The following is a 22,194-nucleotide window of genomic DNA, read 5'->3' on the forward strand; positions in this document are numbered from 1 at the left end:
GCTCCCAGTTTCCATACCCTTAGTTCCACTGTGGGATCTGTCAGTGGTGCTGGACACATTATCTCATCACCCTTTTGAGCCTATGGATTCTGTAGGGATGAAGTTTGTCTCTTTAAAAACAGTTCTGCTCTTGGCTTTAACCACAGCAAAGTGTGTGAGTGACTTGCAAGCTTTTTCTATCCGCCCTTCCTGCTTGCAGTTTGCCCCAGGTGGCACTAAAGTCTGCTTATGACCCAACCCGGCTTTTGTGCCTAAGGTGGTTGAGTTAGCTTACAGATGTCCTACTGTGGAGCTTTTGACTTTTCATCCTCCTCCTTTTTCCTCAGGTGAGAAGCAGAGGCTAAACACTTTGTGTCCAGTGCGGGCACTGCAGGTGTATGTGAGTAGAACAGCAGGGTTCAGGAAAGCTGATCAGCTGTTTGTGTCCTGGGCTACTCCTCATAAAGGCAAGCCACTGTCTCGCCAAAGGCTGTCTCACTGGATTGTGTAGGCTATTTCTCTGGCCTATAAATGTGGGGGTTTGCAGCCCCCCAGGGGTCTCAAGGCTCATGCCACAAGGGGTATGGCTACTTCATGGGCTCTGTTCAGGGGAGTGTCAGTGCAGGACATTTGTGCTGCAGCAAGCTGGGCTACCCCTCACACTTTTGTGAGGTTTTACAGGCTTGACGTCTTGGGGCCGTCCTTGGCACAAGCAGTGCTAGAAGTGAACACGCCAGGGTCAGTGTAATTATTGCTCACAGGCTGGATATGTTTATGGCCTTGGGAAGCTTATGCACTCTGGGAGTGGTCTATATTTCCCATAGTGAAACATCGAACGACGTTAGAAAAAGACCTTTGGGTTACTTAACATAATCCCCAGTTCTTTGATAACAGAGTGAGGTGTTTCACCATCACATCCCTCCTTGCATAGACACGGAAAGAAACCGGAACACGGAATGATTTGAGAGGGGCTGGTCGACTGTGTTGTTATACAAGGGGAGTGCCCCAGGCACACTGTGACCTGTCTGTCACTGACAGACGTGGTGTCATTGGAGCTTTCGTAGTTGGTCATGCCAAAGCTATTCCCAGAGTGAAACAGCTCACTCTGTTATCAAAGAACTGGGGATTACATTAACCCTCCCGTTGCCCTTCGTATTCCATATACTTTTTTCTTCTTACTATTATTCAAAAACAAAAGATAACCCCTTCAGAATCACGAATGTCATGCACAACAACAAATCCTACTACTACTACTACTACTGCACACACACAAAGGCACATTGTCGGCCACCGGGTCACTTTGACCCAGAGGACAACAGGAGGGTTAAGTAACCCAAAGATTTGTCCTTTTTGCACTACACAAGAAAGAACCCCAACCCTGTTTTAAAAAAAAAGTATCCAAGTAACTTTTACTCTGAGTAAATTTTAAACAAGGTACTTTTTACTTTTACTTGAGTACATTTTTAGACAAATACTTTTACTTTTACTCCAGTAAAATTTAATCAAAGTAATGGTACTTTTACTTGAGTAGAATATTCCAGTACTCTTTCCACCTCTGCCAAATACTTACATACTTACGTTACAGAACTTATTCCCATTTTGTACGATATTACATTTCTGTATTTGATGGTGATTCAACACTGCAGAATAACACGCGAGGTTTCACTCCAGTCAGCCATGAACAGAAATCTAAGGCTGCAGTGCGGGTTTAGTTATAGTTATAGACTGGGGAAAAAAAACATTTGGATTTTTGCTGACGCACACAGATAATAGGGTAAGAATTTGTCTTGAACATGATACAGTAGGTGGCGGTATTTACCCTTTACGTTGGTTTGCGATCCACTACGGTGGAGTAGGTGAAGGAGCGCTCGGTTATCTACTCATCGAGTCTTAATTGCTGAATTTTGTCGACTAATCTGGCCTCGTCAGATATCCGGTAGGTTTCTTCTAAAGGCATGGCAAATCCCACAACAACGCAATAGCTTAACTCGAAGAGTGCCATTTAAACGCACTTTTATTAGAGCTCATCAGTTGGACTGGCAGTGGGGTGTCCAGCAGCAAACATGGCCGGGGAAGCTGTAGTCACCGTTCGTCTAGTGAGGTCCTTCGAGCACAGAAATTTCAAACCTGTGGTGTTTCACGGAGTCAGTTTAGACCAAACGGTGCAGGACTTCATAAAGCTTGTCAGGGACGGTGAGTTAATATAACAGGCTGTATAATATCATAACGTATCATATGTCATCAGCAGTTAAAAAAAAAAAGTAAAGAAAAAAAAGAAAAAGGGTACAGTCATGATACACTTCTTACAGATATTGCAACAAGACCAGGGCTTCCTCCTCCTTTCAGGAAATATGCGTATGGTATGTATGCCTTAATTTATATCTAGTAGTTTATGCAATTCGTATTTGAACCAGCATATTGTGAGATTTGTTTATAAGAAATTAGAAAGCTAGAAGGCTGTCATGGTCTGAGAGTGACATCCTATGGGTTCTTGGTGGGGCTGCAAAAAATTCATTATCACCCCATATATTGATCATAAATGTCATATATATTTTGTTGTGTCAATAAAACAGTTGCCCATCATTAGCCACGTAATGTCAAAACAATACTTGACAGATAACCAACAGCCAAAAATTTCATAAAGTAATCGGCTTATAATGATAAGTAGCTGATGAATGAGAGGACACATTGTGATTCATTCTTCAAACCTGAGAAGGTTGTAATTTCATGTGTCCTCTCCACTCTGTGGCACCTGGCAATATCCATGCTCTTCATCTGATTATGTTCTCTTGCATTTTCAGACACAATGAAAATTAAAGCTGCGAGCAGCGTTGAACGGGCCCTCGCACCCGGCGCCCGTCGGGGGAGCGGCGACCGCGGGACCCCGGCAACCGCGGGGTCAACGCAGGTCGCAGGGCACACGCTGGCGTAACAGTTCACACTTCCGAGATGTAAAAATTTTAAATAAAAGCTTTTACGCTAATTATTTTCTGTGATAATATTTTTCAGAGCTCATCATCTGTGACAGCTCTTGGCTCTCTTGACTGTAACCTCCCTGTGGCAGCTTCTCACAGACTCAATCAACTCCTCTTCCCCTCCCCCCTCAAACACAAACACAAACACACACACACACACACACACACACACACACACAGATACCCCCTCCCAAAAGGAGATAAAACTCAGTTTTAACTTGAGTTTAAAAGCTTTGAGCTTTGAGCAAAAGCATTTTTTTAAGTTCTGTTATTGGGTGCATATATAAATCATTTATGCTTAAACAAGGCTTATAATGAAGTTATTTGAACAGTGAATATCTCATCTGCCTAAAGTCAGGGCGAAGCCACTAACCAGCTGTAGGGATGGGTATCATTAGGATTTTATCTTTATCCATACAGACCCCTATCAGTCCAGCTCAGACTGTTACTGGTTTAAGAGAGTGAAGTTTATAGCAATTTGCAAAATTTGGAGATTAGTGACAAACTAACCAGTTAGACTACATACAGACAAGCTTTCATTTTAGCTGTTAGTAACAGTTTGCCATGAGCTTAACCAGCGTGCTGTGCTTCCTGTTAAACATGTTATGAGACTGTGGACAAGGCTGAAAATATTACTTTACTAACTACTTGCCGAACAGGCGCTTTGACAAAGAAAAGGTAAAGGCCAGCAGCTTTTACTTTTCAATGCACTTGTCGTCAACTTGAGTGGCTTATATTCAGCTGGTTCACCTCGACGCCCGTGGACCTAGTGCACTTTTCCTGTCGCCGTACACTGAGTAACACGAAAAAATCAGCTGACCCCGTGTGAAATTTCCTAACTGATCAAAACCAAACTGTAAAGACAGCATCAATCCACGCTCAGCTTTGGTCAAGGGGAGACATATGGGAGAAGATGAGTAGAGAGATGGAAAGAAACAGAAAGGGTGATGGAGAAAGATTACATGAATTCAAAATAACCTACAATTCCTTAAAATTAATTTGAAGCCAGTTTAATTTTTTGAGCCAGCTTTGACATCTGCAGATATGAGTTTCTGAAGAGGGGCCTGCTGAGGTTAGATGTGCTGAATAATATCCATTTTCATATCAGAAAAAACACTGCATTAAACATTGTCTTAGCTCACTGAGCTGAGGTCAACAGGTAATATAACCAACCTGTGAGGTGGCTCACCCCCGTAAGATAAACACATAAATGATCCCTGATAGAACCGATAATTAAAGGCACATCAGTGACAGGGAATGCTATTAAAACTAAACTATAAACTGGTGACATTAACTGCAAAAGAAGATTTTTATTGATACATTTCAGGTAGAATTTAGTTTTCAATAAGGAAAATGCTGTAAGAAACCTGAATTTGTTGCAACAAATTTAAAATAAAAGCTTTTATGCTAATTATTTTCTGTGATAATATTTTTCAGAACTCATCATCTGTGACAGCTCATGGCTCTCTTGACTGTAACCTCCCTGTGGCAGCTTCTCACAGACTCAATCAACTCCTCTTCCCCTCCCCCCTCAAACACACACACACAGACACACACACACAGAGACCCCCTTCCAAAAACCCATCAAAGAGTAATACAATGGCTCCATCTGTAGGATAAAGTAGAGAGTCGCAACAGGAAGTTACCCCAAAATCTGAGGTTTCAAACAGGAAGTTGGGTTTCCGAACTTTGACGGGCCAGAACCGGCACACGCTTCGACCCAAACTCACAATTTTCGGAGCCAGTCTTCCAAAAATTGTCAAGGAGGGGCTGACAACATTTGAAGTGAATCTGGTCACCCGTCTAGAAACTGGACATCACACTATAAAATATGTCATTTCCTGCTATAAATAGGTGGCGCTACAACAATTGTATGAATATTGACATATGGATGTGTGCAGATAGGTACCATTAACAATCCTGTAAAGTTTGATGCAGTTTGGACAAAGTATGGCCGAAATATAGCAAAAATAAAGCAACTTCCTGTTTCGTGGCGAGTAATCGAACTTTGAGGGGCCATAACTTCCACGCCCTTCAACAAAAACTCAAAATCTGCCGCAATTTAACATCGTCTATGTCTTAAGAACATACTATTAAGTTTTGAAGTCAATTGGATAATGCGTCTAGGACTAGTTTGCGTTCAAGCGACCCCTGGAAATGGCCAAAAACACACAATTTTTTCACCTTCCGGTCAAAATAAAAATACTTTCTGTTGGGTTTAGAATATGGCTCCAAGAGACTTTTTGGTGCGTCATGGGATGTTACATATGTGTGCAGATTTTCAGATTTTTAGGCGCAACGGGCTTGAGGGGCTGTTCCGTTTAAAAATGTAGGTGGCGCTACCGAGGGCATTTTACCACGCCCATGCTCAAGACCCCTAAATTATTAAATTTTTCGCCGTGCCTGACGCGTCTGCAAATTTTGGTAAGTTTTCACGCATGTTAAGGCCCTCAAAAAGCCGATCTAAGAGGCGGAAAAAGAAGAAAAAAAATAATAATAATAATAATTAAAGCTGCGAGCAGCGTTGAACGGGCCCTCGCACCCGGCGCCCGTCGGGGGAGCGGCGACCGCGGGACCCCGGCAACCGCGGGGTCAACGCAGGTCGCAGGGCACACGCTGGCGTAACAGTTCACACTTCCGAGATGTAAAAATTTTAAATAAAAGCTTTTACGCTAATTATTTTCTGTGATAATATTTTTCAGAGCTCATCATCTGTGACAGCTCTTGGCTCTCTTGACTGTAACCTCCCTGTGGCAGCTTCTCACAGACTCAATCAACTCCTCTTCCCCTCCCCCCTCAAACACAAACACAAACACACACACACACACACACACACACACACACAGATACCCCCTCCCAAAAGGAGATAAAACTCAGTTTTAACTTGAGTTTAAAAGCTTTGAGCTTTGAGCAAAAGCATTTTTTTAAGTTCTGTTATTGGGTGCATATATAAATCATTTATGCTTAAACAAGGCTTATAATGAAGTTATTTGAACAGTGAATATCTCATCTGCCTAAAGTCAGGGCGAAGCCACTAACCAGCTGTAGGGATGGGTATCATTAGGATTTTATCTTTATCCATACAGACCCCTATCAGTCCAGCTCAGACTGTTACTGGTTTAAGAGAGTGAAGTTTATAGCAATTTGCAAAATTTGGAGATTAGTGACAAACTAACCAGTTAGACTACATACAGACAAGCTTTCATTTTAGCTGTTAGTAACAGTTTGCCATGAGCTTAACCAGCGTGCTGTGCTTCCTGTTAAACATGTTATGAGACTGTGGACAAGGCTGAAAATATTACTTTACTAACTACTTGCCGAACAGGCGCTTTGACAAAGAAAAGGTAAAGGCCAGCAGCTTTTACTTTTCAATGCACTTGTCGTCAACTTGAGTGGCTTATATTCAGCTGGTTCACCTCGACGCCCGTGGACCTAGTGCACTTTTCCTGTCGCCGTACACTGAGTAACACGAAAAAATCAGCTGACCCCGTGTGAAATTTCCTAACTGATCAAAACCAAACTGTAAAGACAGCATCAATCCACGCTCAGCTTTGGTCAAGGGGAGACATATGGGAGAAGATGAGTAGAGAGATGGAAAGAAACAGAAAGGGTGATGGAGAAAGATTACATGAATTCAAAATAACCTACAATTCCTTAAAATTAATTTGAAGCCAGTTTAATTTTTTGAGCCAGCTTTGACATCTGCAGATATGAGTTTCTGAAGAGGGGCCTGCTGAGGTTAGATGTGCTGAATAATATCCATTTTCATATCAGAAAAAACACTGCATTAAACATTGTCTTAGCTCACTGAGCTGAGGTCAACAGGTAATATAACCAACCTGTGAGGTGGCTCACCCCCGTAAGATAAACACATAAATGATCCCTGATAGAACCGATAATTAAAGGCACATCAGTGACAGGGAATGCTATTAAAACTAAACTATAAACTGGTGACATTAACTGCAAAAGAAGATTTTTATTGATACATTTCAGGTAGAATTTAGTTTTCAATAAGGAAAATGCTGTAAGAAACCTGAATTTGTTGCAACAAATTTAAAATAAAAGCTTTTATGCTAATTATTTTCTGTGATAATATTTTTCAGAACTCATCATCTGTGACAGCTCATGGCTCTCTTGACTGTAACCTCCCTGTGGCAGCTTCTCACAGACTCAATCAACTCCTCTTCCCCTCCCCCCTCAAACACACACACACAGACACACACACACAGAGACCCCCTTCCAAAAACCCATCAAAGAGTAATACAATGGCTCCATCTGTAGGATAAAGTAGAGAGTCGCAACAGGAAGTTACCCCAAAATCTGAGGTTTCAAACAGGAAGTTGGGTTTCCGAACTTTGACGGGCCAGAACCGGCACACGCTTCGACCCAAACTCACAATTTTCGGAGCCAGTCTTCCAAAAATTGTCAAGGAGGGGCTGACAACATTTGAAGTGAATCTGGTCACCCGTCTAGAAACTGGACATCACACTATAAAATATGTCATTTCCTGCTATAAATAGGTGGCGCTACAACAATTGTATGAATATTGACATATGGATGTGTGCAGATAGGTACCATTAACAATCCTGTAAAGTTTGATGCAGTTTGGACAAAGTATGGCCGAAATATAGCAAAAATAAAGCAACTTCCTGTTTCGTGGCGAGTAATCGAACTTTGAGGGGCCATAACTTCCACGCCCTTCAACAAAAACTCAAAATCTGCCGCAATTTAACATCGTCTATGTCTTAAGAACATACTATTAAGTTTTGAAGTCAATTGGATAATGCGTCTAGGACTAGTTCGCGTTCAAGCGACCCCTGGAAATGGCCAAAAACACACAATTTTTTCACCTTCCGGTCAAAATAAAAATACTTTCTGTTGGGTTTAGAATATGGCTCCAAGAGACTTTTTGGTGCGTCATGGGATGTTACATATGTGTGCAGATTTTCAGATTTTTAGGCGCAACGGGCTTGAGGGGCTGTTCCGTTTAAAAATGTAGGTGGCGCTACCGAGGGCATTTTACCACGCCCATGCTCAAGACCCCTAAATTATTAAATTTTTCGCCGTGCCTGACGCGTCTGCAAATTTTGGTAAGTTTTCACGCATGTTAAGGCCCTCAAAAAGCCGATCTAAGAGGCGGAAAAAGAAGAAAAAAAATAATAATAATAATAATTAAAGCTGCGAGCAGCGTTGAACGGGCCCTCGCACCCGGCGTCCGTCGGGGGAGCGGCGACCGCGGGACCCCGGCAACCGCGGGGTCAACGCAGGTCGCAGGGCACACGCTGGCGTAACAGTTCACACTTCCCAGATGTAAAGATTTTAAATAAAAGCTTTTATGCTAATTATTTTCTGTGATAATATTATTCAGAGCTCATCATCTGTGACAGCTCTTGGCTCTCCTGACTGTAACCTCTCTGTGGCAGGTTCTCACAGACTCAATCAACTCCTCTTCCCCTCCCCCCTCAGACACACACAGACACACACACACAGAGACCCCCTTCCAAAAACCCATCAAAGAGTAATACAATGGCTCCATCTGTAGGATAAAGTAGAGAGTCGCAACAGGAAGTTACCCCAAAATCTGAGGTTTCAAACAGGAAGTTGGGTTTCCGAACTTTGACGGGCCAGAACCGGCACACGCTTCGACCCAAACTCACAATTTTCGGAGCCAGTCTTCCAAAAATCCTTAAGTCTGTCCTGACAACATTTGAAGTGAATCTGGTCACCCGTCTAGAAACTGGACATCACACTATAAAATATGTCATTTCCTGCTATAAATAGGTGGTGCTACAACAATTGTATGAATATTGACATATGGATGTGTGCAGATAGGTACCATTAACAATCCTGTAAAGTTTGATGCAGTTTGGACAAAGTATGGCCGAAATATAGCAAATTTAAAGCAACTTCCTGTTTTGTGGCGAGTGATCGAACTTTGAGGGGCCATAACTTCCACGCCCTTCAATGAAAAGTCCGAAACTTTTGCAATTTAACTTCGTCTATGTCTTAAGAACAAATTATCAAATTTTGAAGTCAATCGGATAATGCGTCTAGGACTAGTTCGCGTTCAAGCGACCCCTGGAAATGGCCAAAAACACACAATTTTTTCACCTTCCGGTCAAAATAAAAATACTTTCTGTTGGGTTTAGAATATGGCTCCAAGAGACTTTTTGGTGCGTCATGGGATGTTACATATGTGTGCAGATTTTCAGATTTTTAGGCGCAACGGGCTTGAGGGGCTGTTCCGTTAAAAATGTAGGTGGCGCTACCGAGGCCATTTTGCCACACCCATGCTCAAGACCCCTAAATTCTTAAATTTTTCGCCGTGCCTGATGCGTCTGCAAATTTTCAGGAGTTTTGACGCATTTTAAGGCCCTCAAAAAGGCGGTCAAAGAGGCGGAAAAAGAAGAAAAAAAATAATAATAATAATAATAATAATAAACCGAACGAAAACAAGAGGGTCCTTGCAACTCGTTGCATGGCCCCGTTGGGCCCACGCAACTCGTTGCTCGGGCCCTAATAATAATAATAATAATAATAATAAACAGACCGAAAACAAGAGGGTCCTTGCAACTCGTTGCATGGCCCCGTTGGGCCCACGCAACTCGTTGCTCGGGCCCTAATAATAATAATAATAATAATAATAAACAGACCGAAAACAAGAGGGTCCTTGCAACTCGTTGCATGGCCCCGTTGGGCCCACGCAACTCGTTGCTCGGGCCCTAATTATTCATCAAGCACATGGAGCAAAGGTATCTATCACATGGCTGGGCCAGAAATGAAGCATGTGTCTGAAGGTTAAGTGTCCTCAAGCAGTTCAGTTTCAAAAACACCAAGATTGAAAAGTCTCTGGTATGCAACTTTTGTTGTAGTGGCATATGACACAAAGTGGATTCCACAAGATACCACTTCTACAGATGCACTAATCAGTAGGCCTTTCGCATTACAGTACACCAGTTGTGGGTGCACAATTCCTCCATTGAATTTGATTCAACTGAGGAGTCCAAATGGTAAATGGACTGTACTTATATAGCGCTTTTCTACTCTTCTCGACCACTCAAAGCGCTTCACACTACAGATCACATGCACCCCATTCACACACATTCATCAGCACTTGTTCTATACATCTAGTACATACACACACATTCACACACCGATGACACATTGGAGGCAATTTGGGGTTCAGTATCATGCCCAAGGATACTTCGGCATGCAGACTGGAGGAGCCGGCAATCGAACCACTGACCTTCTGATCGGTGGGCGACTGCTCTACATCCTGAGCCACACCCACCCGCAAACTGATGATTAATTTGGATAGCAGCATTCTTGCAAACACCATCAGTTCAGCTGAGGTGATTAATTACAATTAAACACAACTGTACCTGACAAATTAATCTGAACTCAAGCTTAAAAATCTCTGCCATCACCCAGGTGGATGTGAAAAGCATTCTGGGACAGTTGGCCATCACATGTCTACACAGGTTAACAACCAAAGTATCTTTGATAACATATCCTCCAGTCTATGGTGCTCATATGCTTTCTTTAGCTCACTGTTTTGGCTGTACTGTCAAACTTGGCCTTGAAACCTCACCTACAACAGTTCTCAGGGATTGTGGGTTAGATGCTAGGAATGGGACTGGTGGCTTAGCAACCACAGAAATATAAACTTTATGAGTGACAACATTGTGACATAAGCTACCTATTGTTTTTACACTGTAACTGCATGTGTATAGTGGCACCTGTCAATGAAATACAACTGACATGCCTTTATGTTTAACAGCAGCTGTATACTGCTTAGAATCTGCATGTGCCACTAAAATGAGTCATACCATTGCCAGTTTGTTCTCAGGGTCATGCTAAAATTTTGGCAGCAATCAAAGATGTTAACATACCAACCATTGTCAACTTAACACATATTAATGAAAGTGTGGTTACAAAGAAGTGCAAATTAATAAACCACCAGCTGAAGTACACTTCAAAACACACTTGATTCCATGTGAGGATAATGGTGAAAAATAATTTCTTAAATTTATGCAATGGATGCACTGATACATAATTTCAGGGTTGAAAAGGATAACCAATAATTATTTTGTTTTTTGTGGCTATTTGTAACCCTCAGGACTGTCAAATTAACCCCCCTTATACAAAATTCCTGGGATTGGCATTCTAAGACAAAATGTAGAAATAAATGGTTCTGCCCTCTGGCCTCTCTCTGAGTCCCTGAGTATTTTTTAAATGCACTGTTAGCCATTACTCCTTAAAAGAGACGGGACATACACAAGTTTTCTTGACCTCATTCAAGAGGTTAGGGGGTGTAAAAATGCAGAAAAGTTTGCTTTAAATTAACGTGCCTGTCTGTATGTGCGCACACATTGTGCAACTGGGGAGAAAAGCCATGTCCTCAAGTGGAAAAATTATTTTTGGGTCATTGTGCAAGGTTAGGGTTAGACACGTAGTGATTATGGTTATATGGTTAGGGTAAGTTTCCAGAAAATTAATGCACATTTATGTAAATTACTCAAAAGCCCCATGAAAACATTCAGGACTGGGTTACTCTGCATTGTCCACTGTTATTAAATACTGTTATTTGAAAAATAACAATAATTTTCTGATGTACCTGCAAAAAATACACGAGCCACTGATATACTGTGCATCCCTAGTTTATACTGTTGGAGTTGGTAGTTGGCAAGTGTTGTGATTGGTCAAGCCAAACTATAAGATAAAAAATTTAGGCTTTTGGGTCTGCATGGAATGCCACTATGGAATGAGCTGGAAACCATCTGTACATTAACAACTGACCCAGTATTTTTCTTCTTTTGGCAGACTAATGAACTGGTGATGAGTTTAGATGACGACGATAAGCTCATTTTGCAAGATGGCCAAACCCTTAGAACTGCAGGCGTTGGTGAGAGTTTGTCATTGTTGTCCATTAAGCACTCACGGGGAACACTTGAGTCTGCTAAATCTTCCTAAAGGTTATTTACAGTCAAAGGGGTTTGATTTGTCTTTTCAGCAATACTTTGAGCAGTTCTCTCTGAGGATTTTTTTGATCTTCTAGACCTCACCTTGACTTCCACTGTTCCTGATGCCTGCTATTATTATATTACAAACTGAAGAAATGGCTACCTGAAAACTCTTTGCTATTTTCTTACAGCCTTCCCTTGCTTCGTGGGCATCAATTATTTTAATTTTCAGAGTGCTAGGCAGTTGCTCAGAACAACCAATTGCCACTGATGTGACAAGGCTTGAGTAGTCAGAGTATTTCCATATAAAGCTTTGCATTACCTGGAATTTCATGTAATTATATACTTAGGCCAGCATACAAGCTCAATAAAATTTCCAAATAATAATTCTTTGAATAAGACTAATATCAAGAACTTAATATTGATGAATGGTACATAGAAGTCTATATGACGTTTTTGTGTTTGTCTTTTCAGCAAATGAAACAGAAGTGGCCTTCTTCAGGAAAGAAGATTATGGTCTCTATAAAGCAAATCCAAAAACTGCTTGGTGACCAATAGCACAGAAGATTCTTGCAGAGCAGAGTTCAAAGTCAAGCATGCCAGGACCAGTAGACAAGATTGGTGCCATCATGTTAATTCTGAAGAGTTTTAATTTGAAGGGTTGTTTTTAAATTAATGCTCATCATGCACCACACTGGTATGCCTTTTTATTTCTATTTTTTCTGTTCTGGTAATTGTGACCGCACACATTAATTCTCTTTATTGTTTTAAAATATGCTGAATAAAGTTTTCTGATAGCTGGAGTTTTTTTTTAATGTTGTTATTGTTGTTTTTGTAATATTTGCTGCACTACATTGTAGACCATGAGCTGTGTTAATTTACTGCAGTTAGTATGGTTATGAGCAAAACATGCTAGTAAGCTCTAAAACAAACTGATATGAATATCTTTAACTGCTTATCCTGTAAGATGCAACATACATCATAGCTGCAAGTGATGACATTTACTCTTCCAATGGACTTCTATGGAGGAGGTTACAGTAGTTGTGCTGTAAGCTGAAAAGACTGAAAAGACAGAAACTAGTGATCACATTTTCTTTTGTAATCAAATCCTGTTTGGGAAAGTGCAATTGGTTGCAGTCTAAAATATGTGTCCTTGGTTCTTAATGAAGACTTTTTTGCTAAATGTATAACAAATTCTGAAAGGCCAATGTTGTCACTTTTTGCTCATTAATACCACATAAGGTCATAACGATAATGGATGGAAAATTAAATCAAGCTCACATAAATACCAGTGGACATGGAGCCCCTTCTGGTGACATTTGAAAGAAAAAAAATATTCTATATTCTTCACAAAGTGTCTTAGCTAATAATGACTCCAGACTTAATGGCGAGTGACTGAAGTATTTCACTGTAATTCATTCCAAGGTTAAAATGAAATTAAATCAAGCCAAAATGACCCATGTTTTTAAAAAGCGACCGATGATATCCCTGTCAATAAATCCATCAACCCAACTTTAAAGCATGGCGACTTAATAATCTCGTCCCCATGCGTAATTAAGGCGCGGCCACAACTTAATGATCCCGTTCCCACGCTAGTCGTGGCCACGAATAGGATCTGGCTCCAAACCATTATTAACCTGTAGCCACGCAATACTTCTTCCTTTACATGGTGCCAGAGCGGCTCCGTAAGTGGTAAAGATTAGTTTATTCACTTTTGGTCAGAACTATTCTGTTTCGCTGGCAGTGACTCAAATCAATCAATCTTGTATCACAAAAAATAAAGGGCATTCCTGGATGTTATTTTTCATATTTTAAGACAAATTGTCATCCTCTACAGCAGCCAGAAGAAATTAGAAGCGTGGCGGCGTTGGTAAATGTGTGTCAACATAGCTTGGTTTCATCCAATTACATAAAAGTCACCAACACTAATTAATTTTTTCAACTTTCTAGTTCTGACTCATTAGACACATTTTGTGAATGTACATCCACAGCTAATGGTAAATAGAACTCATTAAAGGCTTCTAAAAAACATAAATGACTTAACAACGATATTAGATCATTTAAAAAAAAACAACCATTCTTATAGCTATATGAATGACATACTGTTGAGAAAGGCTGATGAAGAAGTGTGACAAATTCTGGTGGAGCATGTGCATGAGCATGATGCATTGTGTTATCATGCACCCTCTCTCCATTCGCCATTTCGTTCTTTGGTTTTTCTGTTTCGAGTAAAAAACGTATGTTTAGTCTGAGATGATGCTCATATGTTTTTGCACTTGTTTCACTGAGTGTATGTGTGCCTTGATATAAACTTTGTCGGTGCATGGATGTAATAAGAACTACTACTTCTTGTTTTATAAACGCTCTATGAATTGCTTATCTGTCATCAATCGTTATCATGGATGTGTTCCTTAATCATGATACTCATTCTAGGGGCGTGATTGGTCACAATTTTCACGCCACCCAATGAATGACCGCTATATTAGGTCAGTTTTCGAATTGGCCAATAGGGTGAGGGGGGCGTCTTCGAGGCGCAGTTATTGCATGATGAAAGGGACAGTGGACTTTACCCCTTCAGCTTCAGCTTCCATTGAGGCGTTAATTTGCAGAACAAGGAGCTTCCTTTGTCGGACTTGTAACTAAAGATGGCCGACCTCCAGGTGGGTTTGGAATTTGTTAGCAACATTTAGGCGTTGAAAAACTGATTCATATTCCGTTGTCTCCCGTTAAACAAGCGACAGAGGAAGGGGTTGGCTGGTGCTGTGCTAACCATGAAAGAGCCTCGGGTCTTACTTCCTGAATCTCAGTGAGCACATGGCAATCAAACAGGAGAGTATTGTCTCTCCCTGATACTACAATGTATGACAAGGGCTGCTGTTTCAGAGTGGACTGTGGATTTGTGTGATGGTGGTTTGGAGTATATCGTTATCCTTCATTCCGCGAGGTCATGTGTGCGAGTACAGTTTATGCTGTTAACAGTTTATGTTTTTGGTTTGTAATATCTGTCAGCAGTTCAAATTGTGTATACCCCACGATAGTGAAGAGCTCAGCTGACCAGTACAAGCATTTGTCAAGATGGTGCAGGCATTAAGACGTTCCTCCCTCACTGTGTCACAGTGTGGTGGTGGGGACTAGTAACAATGCCTACAGCCTGGTCTTTGCTCCTCCTACATGATCCGATTGCATGTTGTATTTTTGTGCCCTTAAGGTTAAGACACCATTGTATTCAATATGGTCCTCCCCTCTGGCCCAGTTGGCACATAGTGGCACAGCTAGTGGGGCTTTGATATGTGTGGACAAGTGTGACTGAATCAATTAGGTTTTTGAACTTGTGGGATTCTGCCTCTTTTGAGCTGCACTGCATTCATCTCCAGATGCACAGTGTCACTGGCAAGATTTGGGGGATATCTCTGGCTGTGCTGTAGCTCTATTGATGTAACCTCAAATCAGTGTGTGTGCAGATTCTCACACCAGTTTAGAGTAAAGTTCACACACTAACCAAATTATCTTTGTCTTATCAAATTCTGGAGGTGGAGCAGATAAGAGGTTAAGCAGAGGTGGTTTAAGTTGAGAAAATGTATTTTTATTCTCTCTTTATTTGAAAATAAAATGGTAACATTATGAAAAAAAAACTAAAAACAGCCAAAATACTAATTTTCAGAAACTTCTATTCAATAAAGTAAGTGTAGATAAATCAAATTTACCAGTCTAGCCTGGTCTTGGTCAGGCTGGATTTCAGGATTTTAGGAATTCAGGCTTTTAGGCTTTCAGACTTTACCTCAGGTGTAATTCATGTTGGTTGCTGTATGTTTGCGGATAATTTCTTCTTCAGAGGTTTTTAAATCCCCCAGTACAGGTTTGCACACAACACATCATTAAAAGGTCACACCCCTGTTCTGCAATTCTGGCTGTCCTTGTTCTATAGATGTCAGTTCCCCTCTTCGACTTTGTTGCCGGCTTCAAGGTGGGGTTATATGGCCCCTCTTTTTCTTTTTATACAGAGTGGTGGGGCGGAATAACGCTGCAATATTCCCATCTTGAAAAGGCTCTGTAAAATGGGCTAGTGTTTGTTCCAAGGGTCCACCCCATCAGTCTGTTAGTATTGTCAGCAGAAATCAAAATAATCACTAGTATACCACTATTAGATGTACTACAGTTACTGCCAGCTTGTGTATAGTGTTCAGCTCAGTATAAACGTTGCCATATCGGTTTGCAAATGCAGTTGTTGCAACAATTCCATTTTTTGATTGAGTGTATTTGGGTACTTTGATTAATGTGCTATTCTCAGGAGTTAATTTCACTAATTTGATGTGTTTTAAAGAACAGCAAGCTGCTTTAGGTGATTCTGACCACTGACCCACTGTAGGCTGTGGAAATTTTTAAAAAGTATCATCAGTATTGTTAATGATGATTTTTTCTTTTCCTCCTGTAGGCTAAATTTGATACAGCAGCAGCTGAGGTGAAGCAACTGAAGGCGAAGCCGACAGATGAAGAGATGCTTCAGGTCTACTCCCTGTTCAAGCAGGCCACTGTGGGTGATGTCAACACAGGTGAGACAGCTCTTACTGCCTCATGCCACAAACATACTTAAGCACTCTCAATACAGTGTCATCACTGTCATATGTGCAGGGAACCTATGCAGTACAGAATTTAATGTTTGTAATTTCCAGATCTAGATATGTTTGGAAGAAAAGAGTTTGGGGAAATATTTCTGTTTACAAGGGATGGGCATTTTGATTACTTTTTGAAGTTGATTAATCGAGCCAATTTAAGTCGATTAGTAGTGACGTCATCGTTAAGACGTGCCCTCCACCCAAACCAAAACAATATGTTGCCATGTCATGTTTTTTTGCAGTGTGGTGTACAGATGCACTAACTAACCTCCCAAGCCCCACTTATCAACAACACACTTCAGACTAGCAGTGATGTTCTCTGCAGTGTGTTTAGTGCTGCAAGTCTGGAGCACAGAACCGGAAATGTTCTGGTCAACATCCATGTAACGGCAGGTGACGGTGACATAAATCTCAGATGTGAGAGCTGTCCATGCAGCGGTTGTTATTACTAGTTTGTTGGCTTCCATCAAGATCTTTTTTAGAGCTGTTGCTGTTGCTTGTTCGCTTCTTCTTATCTGTTCTAGTGTTTTGCTCGCACCACACAGAGAAAATGCGCACTCGGGCAGAAACAGAACCATAAACATTAGTTCTGCATCTTTTATGAAGTAAAATGTAAATCTCCTCCCACTCCCAACCAAATAAAAGTTAGTCAAATAAAAATTAGATGAGTCTTTAAAAAAAAAAAAGAGAGAGACTGTCCTTACTGTTTTGACTAATCGATTATTTGTGCACATCCCTATTATTTACAGACTATTGTCCCAGTTCACACAGATTAAGGTGAGCTTGATGTCTATAAAAGCAAGGCAAGAAGCATGGTGTGTGATGCAGTGCACACTCCTACACAGAGCTGCCTCTGCACCTGGAACATCATCCATCTTTCTGTGTAGGACTGTTGGCTGAATGACTACAGTGGGTAAATGCAAGTTTTCCAAGGGCTAGTTTGACAGTCCCAAATATAAAGCTTGGTTGGTCAAGGATTCCAAATGGGAAAAGAAAGCTGTTAACTTTGTGTTTTTAAAAAAAAAAAAAAAAAAAATCATTTAACTTGTCTGGGTTTGGTCTTAATTGATTAGTAAGCGCAGCAGTACCTAGCTAAAATCTTGGCAATTATTTCATAACATATTGGCATATATAGTCAGACTGTAACATACATGTTGGATTTTAAAACAGTTTTACATGATAAAGATGTATCTATTTGTGTCTCTCAGATGTCAAATAGGGTCTAAAAATCTACAGAGGAGTCTGGGAATTTGGAAAAAAAAAATTCTTTTATGCAACGCTGTGCAAATGTGGACGATTCTTAAAGGATACACAACTGTCAAAAATCGATTTTCTAAATATTAATTGATATGGTAATGCTGACAGAAAGCAATAGGTGGAACTTGGAAGTGCAGCGCCCATACAGTCTAAGGCAAGCACATAAGAGACTCAAGATTGCAGAGCGAGAAATCGAACCGGCACCCTCTGCATTAATAGCTAGCGTAGGGGTTGGCGTTCCGCAGCTCTTGAGCCCCTGTGCAGTGGCTCCATGTAACTTTGCCAAAAAAACAAAAGAAAAAAAACATGGAAATAAATAACAATATTTTTATATTTATATTTTTATTTTATTCTCTTTCTTTGCATTATAATGTATATTGATTTATTGTTGTACGGTGGAGAATCTTTCGAACCGAACACGAGACAGGGCAGAGTGACTCATTTCTGTTATGTCTACATTGTTCGCTGTGTACGTTTTGCAGCGACGGCCCACCAAGGGAAAATGATTGTCACAGCTTCAGTGTTATATGATTCCTGGTTGAGGTGTGAGGGAGAACGAGAGAGAGAAGGGGAAAAAGAGAAAGGTGACTTTAAGTTAGATTTGTAATAATTCTCCTGTGACAAAGCTCAAATCCAAATCTGGTTAAGTTGTTATTGGCTGTGTCTGACTCTTTTGCGCTATGTTGCCAAAATATAACGTCCCATCTCAAAGATATTTAACTGACACCGTGAATCCCTCACTCTTCGAGACCGAAACTGAATTCACGGAATCACCTAAGAAAGCGTTACTAACATTCTTAGCATTAGACAAAAACATGAACATGATGAATAGGACAGGTGGCTTTGCATGTTTGAACTACATGTACAGGTATGGCTAGCTAGCCAGCTTTTAGACAATAATGGCTGTGTGTTGAGTGATTTTCAGTGGATAGTAAAATCTAGACTGCTGTACACTGACTACTCTAAAGTAAATCCAAGTATAATTTCTATAGTATTGTCCCTTGAGAAGATATAATAAAATGGTTGCTGAAATGTGAGGGGTAGTGATGGGTAGATGACGCCTCATGGAGTGTGTGGCACATTCCCCTAACTGTGTTGACACTATTGACAGTGTTGGTGTATTGCTTAATAGCGACATCTGCTGGATTTCAAAAATCATTGCAGGCAACCTGGATAAAGAGTGCGGAGAGAGACGGAAGTAGGTTCATTCATTCTGACATGTGGACACCAAATGAGTGATGAATGGTCCTGTTTACATAACCAGCTGATAATAACGTGCTAACTGAATGAAAGAGAAGTGTATATATATTCCTATTAATTAGAATATAACAAAAATAATATAACCGTGACTAATACAGTATGTCAAATGCAGAATTTACAAAAATGTGTTTTGCAAGGAAGAGTAAGTGAAAACGTGAAGTCATTTAGGAAATATAATTGCTCGTGAAGGTGGGAGTGCTTGTGTACTTGTATGTGAGGGGAGAAGGCAGGGTTTACACGTTTTCTTTCTTTATACACAGAAAGAAAAGTTTTTGTAGCATGTTGGGGTTGTTGCACTTCCTGATGTGTGTGTATGTATATGTATGTATTATTATTATTTTATTTTTTTTAAACCAAAACCCACTCCACCCTTGGCCTGTACTAAAGGCACCCACTTTGGGAACCATTGATCTAAAGGCATCTATCTTGTCTCTGTTCTTTAGTGACCAGCCATCCAGAGGCTTTAAATTTAACTGAGTAGCAGGTCAGCCACTTGGCTCCTGTTACTACATTGAAACAAGAGGCTTTTTCAGCTCAAATACAAATGGTTTCTACTAACGTGTTTCATTTACTTAAACCTCTTCATTTACATCTGTTTTTGTCTTTCTTCCCTCTTAAGCTCGTCCTGGGATGTTTGATTTCACGGGGAAAGCTAAATGGGATGCCTGGGAGAAGCAGAAAGGTATACGTTCAGTCCTGTGGACTTTTTTTTTTTTTTTTTTTTTTATTAATTTTTTTTTTATACAGTGCTCAGGTACCTGGCAAACCTTTTCTATAGCCGTTTCTAGTACTTCTGTGCAAGTGAACTTATACTTGTAGGATTTTATCTATTTTTAGTTTCGCTGCCTTCATCTCAAGATTGACAGTCTGAATGGGAAGATTTCAAATCATTTCACTTTATTTTTCATGAGCTATTGATCCAAATGCTGAAGGTCCTGATTCCAAAACATTGTTTTTAAGCTTAAAGTATTGATATCATTTCTGTTTTGTGTCTGCTCCTATGAAGTGTGTTTATGTATGCGTGTGTGTACATATGAATAGGATGTTTGCCTATTTGTAAGATATTTTGTACCTGGTCCCTGATATAAATAAAAAAAAATGATTATGAATGAAAATTTAACTAGGAGAATACAACTTATGAAATTTACATGACACAATCAGCAGTGAGAAGACTCATCACTCTATTTGAGTTGTTAGGACTACAGATACACTCAGTCCACTTGTGATTTTGCAGCAGTGTTTTTCCAACCTTGGTGTAACTGAATGTGATTTTTAGACATTTATGGTCACCACAATACAAACACCAAATGCTGCTCTTCATCTCCATTTGGTAGTTAACAAAATGCCACTGTGCCAGCTTTTATTTTGAAAGAAGAAGGATGGGTCAAACAGGATGACCCCTCACTTCTAGGTCAAGTTTTCATAATTTATTGTACTTGTTTCCTTGACTTTGTTTTCTGCACAATATACAAATGCAGCCAATTAACAATTACTCTATGAAGTGCAGTGTTATTATAACCTATAGAAACTGTGGCCAAGTCCAAGCAAATATAATTCAGGTTGTGATAAATCAGGAACATTCTTTAAAATGTATATTCTCTCTTATCCTTTAAATTGTTTGATCTCACTAAACCTAATCTTGGCAATCCCTGATGGCCAGTGAACGAGACCAGAGAGAAGGCTCAAATCCACACCCAATCCATCAAAACCAGTAATCAAGCTTCATTTGACAGACAACATTGCAATAAGGAAAAAAATCACTGTTACAAGTAGGAAGCAATGGTAATTTAGTATTATTTTGTCTTTATATTTACTTGAATACATTTTGATTTTCCCTTAACAGGCAAGAGCAAAGAGGATGCCATGAACGGGTACATCAACCTGGTGGAGGAGTTAAAGCAAAAGTATGGAATCTAAAGTCAGATAATAACCACTAACTGGTGGGGCCAACTACCACTGGCTGAGACCACAGCCACTGGTCCTCTCATCCTGATGCTGTGAGACACCTTTTAAACTAAGGAGTGTGTCTTTATACAATGCATGTAAATACCTGGTGGGCCATTAGTTGTCCCAGTGAGATTGAAGTGGCCTAAATAATCACTGATGTACGATCAAAAACTCCACCAGAGTACAGTAATATTTTAGTTAATGTTTTCAAACTAATATCTGCACAGAATCCTGCCATTTCAAAATAAAATAATTTTTCTCTAAATGCTTTGTTTTGGTGCATTGATTTTCTGATGTTCTAGTTTCACATCTAATCACATCCTGTGAAATCAGCAAGTGTTGGTGGACTTTCTGGTCTAACTTTTTTTTCTTTCTGCACACTACCCATAGGTCTGCAACTCTGCAGACATATGGGACATCTGGGGAAAAACCTGCAATGCATTGCATTACCATGTTTAAATGACTATTGCAGTGGAACTGTGCATTGAAAATGAAGTAAAATAAAACATGGAAAGAACTGAAGACGAAGTGAATTGATTTGAAGAATTTTTTACTTTTTTTTTTTTTTTACAGTTGAGTGAACAAATCATCATCATGTGATGGTTAATTTCTACATGTAGTTCCAGGTCTACCAAGTAATCCTGTAATGTAACTGTCAAAGAAATTGTGATTCAAAGAATACATTTTTGTCAACAGACAATGAACGGAGCACATTTGGCCTGTGGCAGCTCTGTATCACAGAGAGCCTGTAGAAGGTGTGGCTGGGAGAACAAAGTTGGCACGACCGGTCAGCCTTTGTAGGATGTGAAACTTTGGCTGCTCCATCACCTAGGTCAATCCTGGAGGGGATGGGCTGTTGTGTTCAGGTCTCCCTGGCGGTGGCCATCTTTCGCTTAGAGGTCCAGGTAATAACCTGGGTGCTTGCTCACCAGGACCCACTGCTTGGATTCTGTCTGTTGATGGGTCCTGGGGTCAGCTATGATGCTAATGGCAGTATTCATGTCTGTGACAGGTGCAGGCATGTTTGTGGCTTTGCCTCAAGGGTTTTTGCACCAGTGGGCATCACCTTCAAAAGCCAGATCACTGCAGTCTTCCACTCCTGAATGCAATGCAAGTTATCTATTAATTGATGTGGATCAGTTTTAGAATGTAAGAGGATGTCACTTGTCAAGCTGCATACCTCCCTCTCAGTTCCTGAGC

General features: G+C 40.4%; 2 protein-coding genes across 6 annotated transcripts; both read left to right on the top strand.

Moving 5' to 3' along the window:
* Positions 1-1,815: 1,815 nt before the first annotated feature.
* Positions 1,816-12,720, top strand: LOC108897124 (UPF0538 protein C2orf76 homolog). 5 transcript variants are annotated; one of them, XR_007814094.1, is made up of 4 exons: positions 1,819-2,172; positions 2,289-2,339; positions 11,778-11,859; positions 12,392-12,720. XR_007814094.1 is itself a non-coding variant. In XM_051073770.1 (3 exons), exons 1-3 carry the CDS (start codon positions 2,043-2,045, stop codon positions 2,909-2,911), a joined length of 312 nt encoding a protein of 103 aa, XP_050929727.1. In that variant the 5' UTR covers positions 1,816-2,042; the 3' UTR covers positions 2,912-2,926. The 5 variants fall into 5 exon arrangements, 1 of the variants encoding a protein (XP_050929727.1); XM_051073770.1 differs by lacking the exons at positions 11,778-11,859; positions 12,392-12,720 and adding an exon at positions 2,781-2,926 and having other exon boundaries at positions 1,816-2,172; XR_007814097.1 differs by lacking the exon at positions 2,289-2,339 and having other exon boundaries at positions 1,820-2,172.
* A 1,707-nt stretch (positions 12,721-14,427) lies between these two features.
* On the top strand, positions 14,428-21,516 carry LOC108897149 (acyl-CoA-binding protein). Its single transcript, XM_018696610.2, has 4 exons — positions 14,428-14,577; positions 16,350-16,467; positions 19,667-19,729; positions 20,891-21,516. The coding sequence occupies exons 1-4, from the start codon at positions 14,563-14,565 to the stop codon at positions 20,962-20,964; spliced, it is 270 nt and encodes an 89-aa protein (XP_018552126.1). The 5' UTR covers positions 14,428-14,562; the 3' UTR covers positions 20,965-21,516.
* The last annotated feature ends 678 nt before the right edge of the window (positions 21,517-22,194 follow it).

Source organism: Lates calcarifer, linkage group LG1, assembly GCF_001640805.2.
Source record: "Lates calcarifer isolate ASB-BC8 linkage group LG1, TLL_Latcal_v3, whole genome shotgun sequence".
Classification (NCBI taxonomy): Eukaryota; Metazoa; Chordata; class Actinopteri; family Centropomidae; genus Lates; species Lates calcarifer.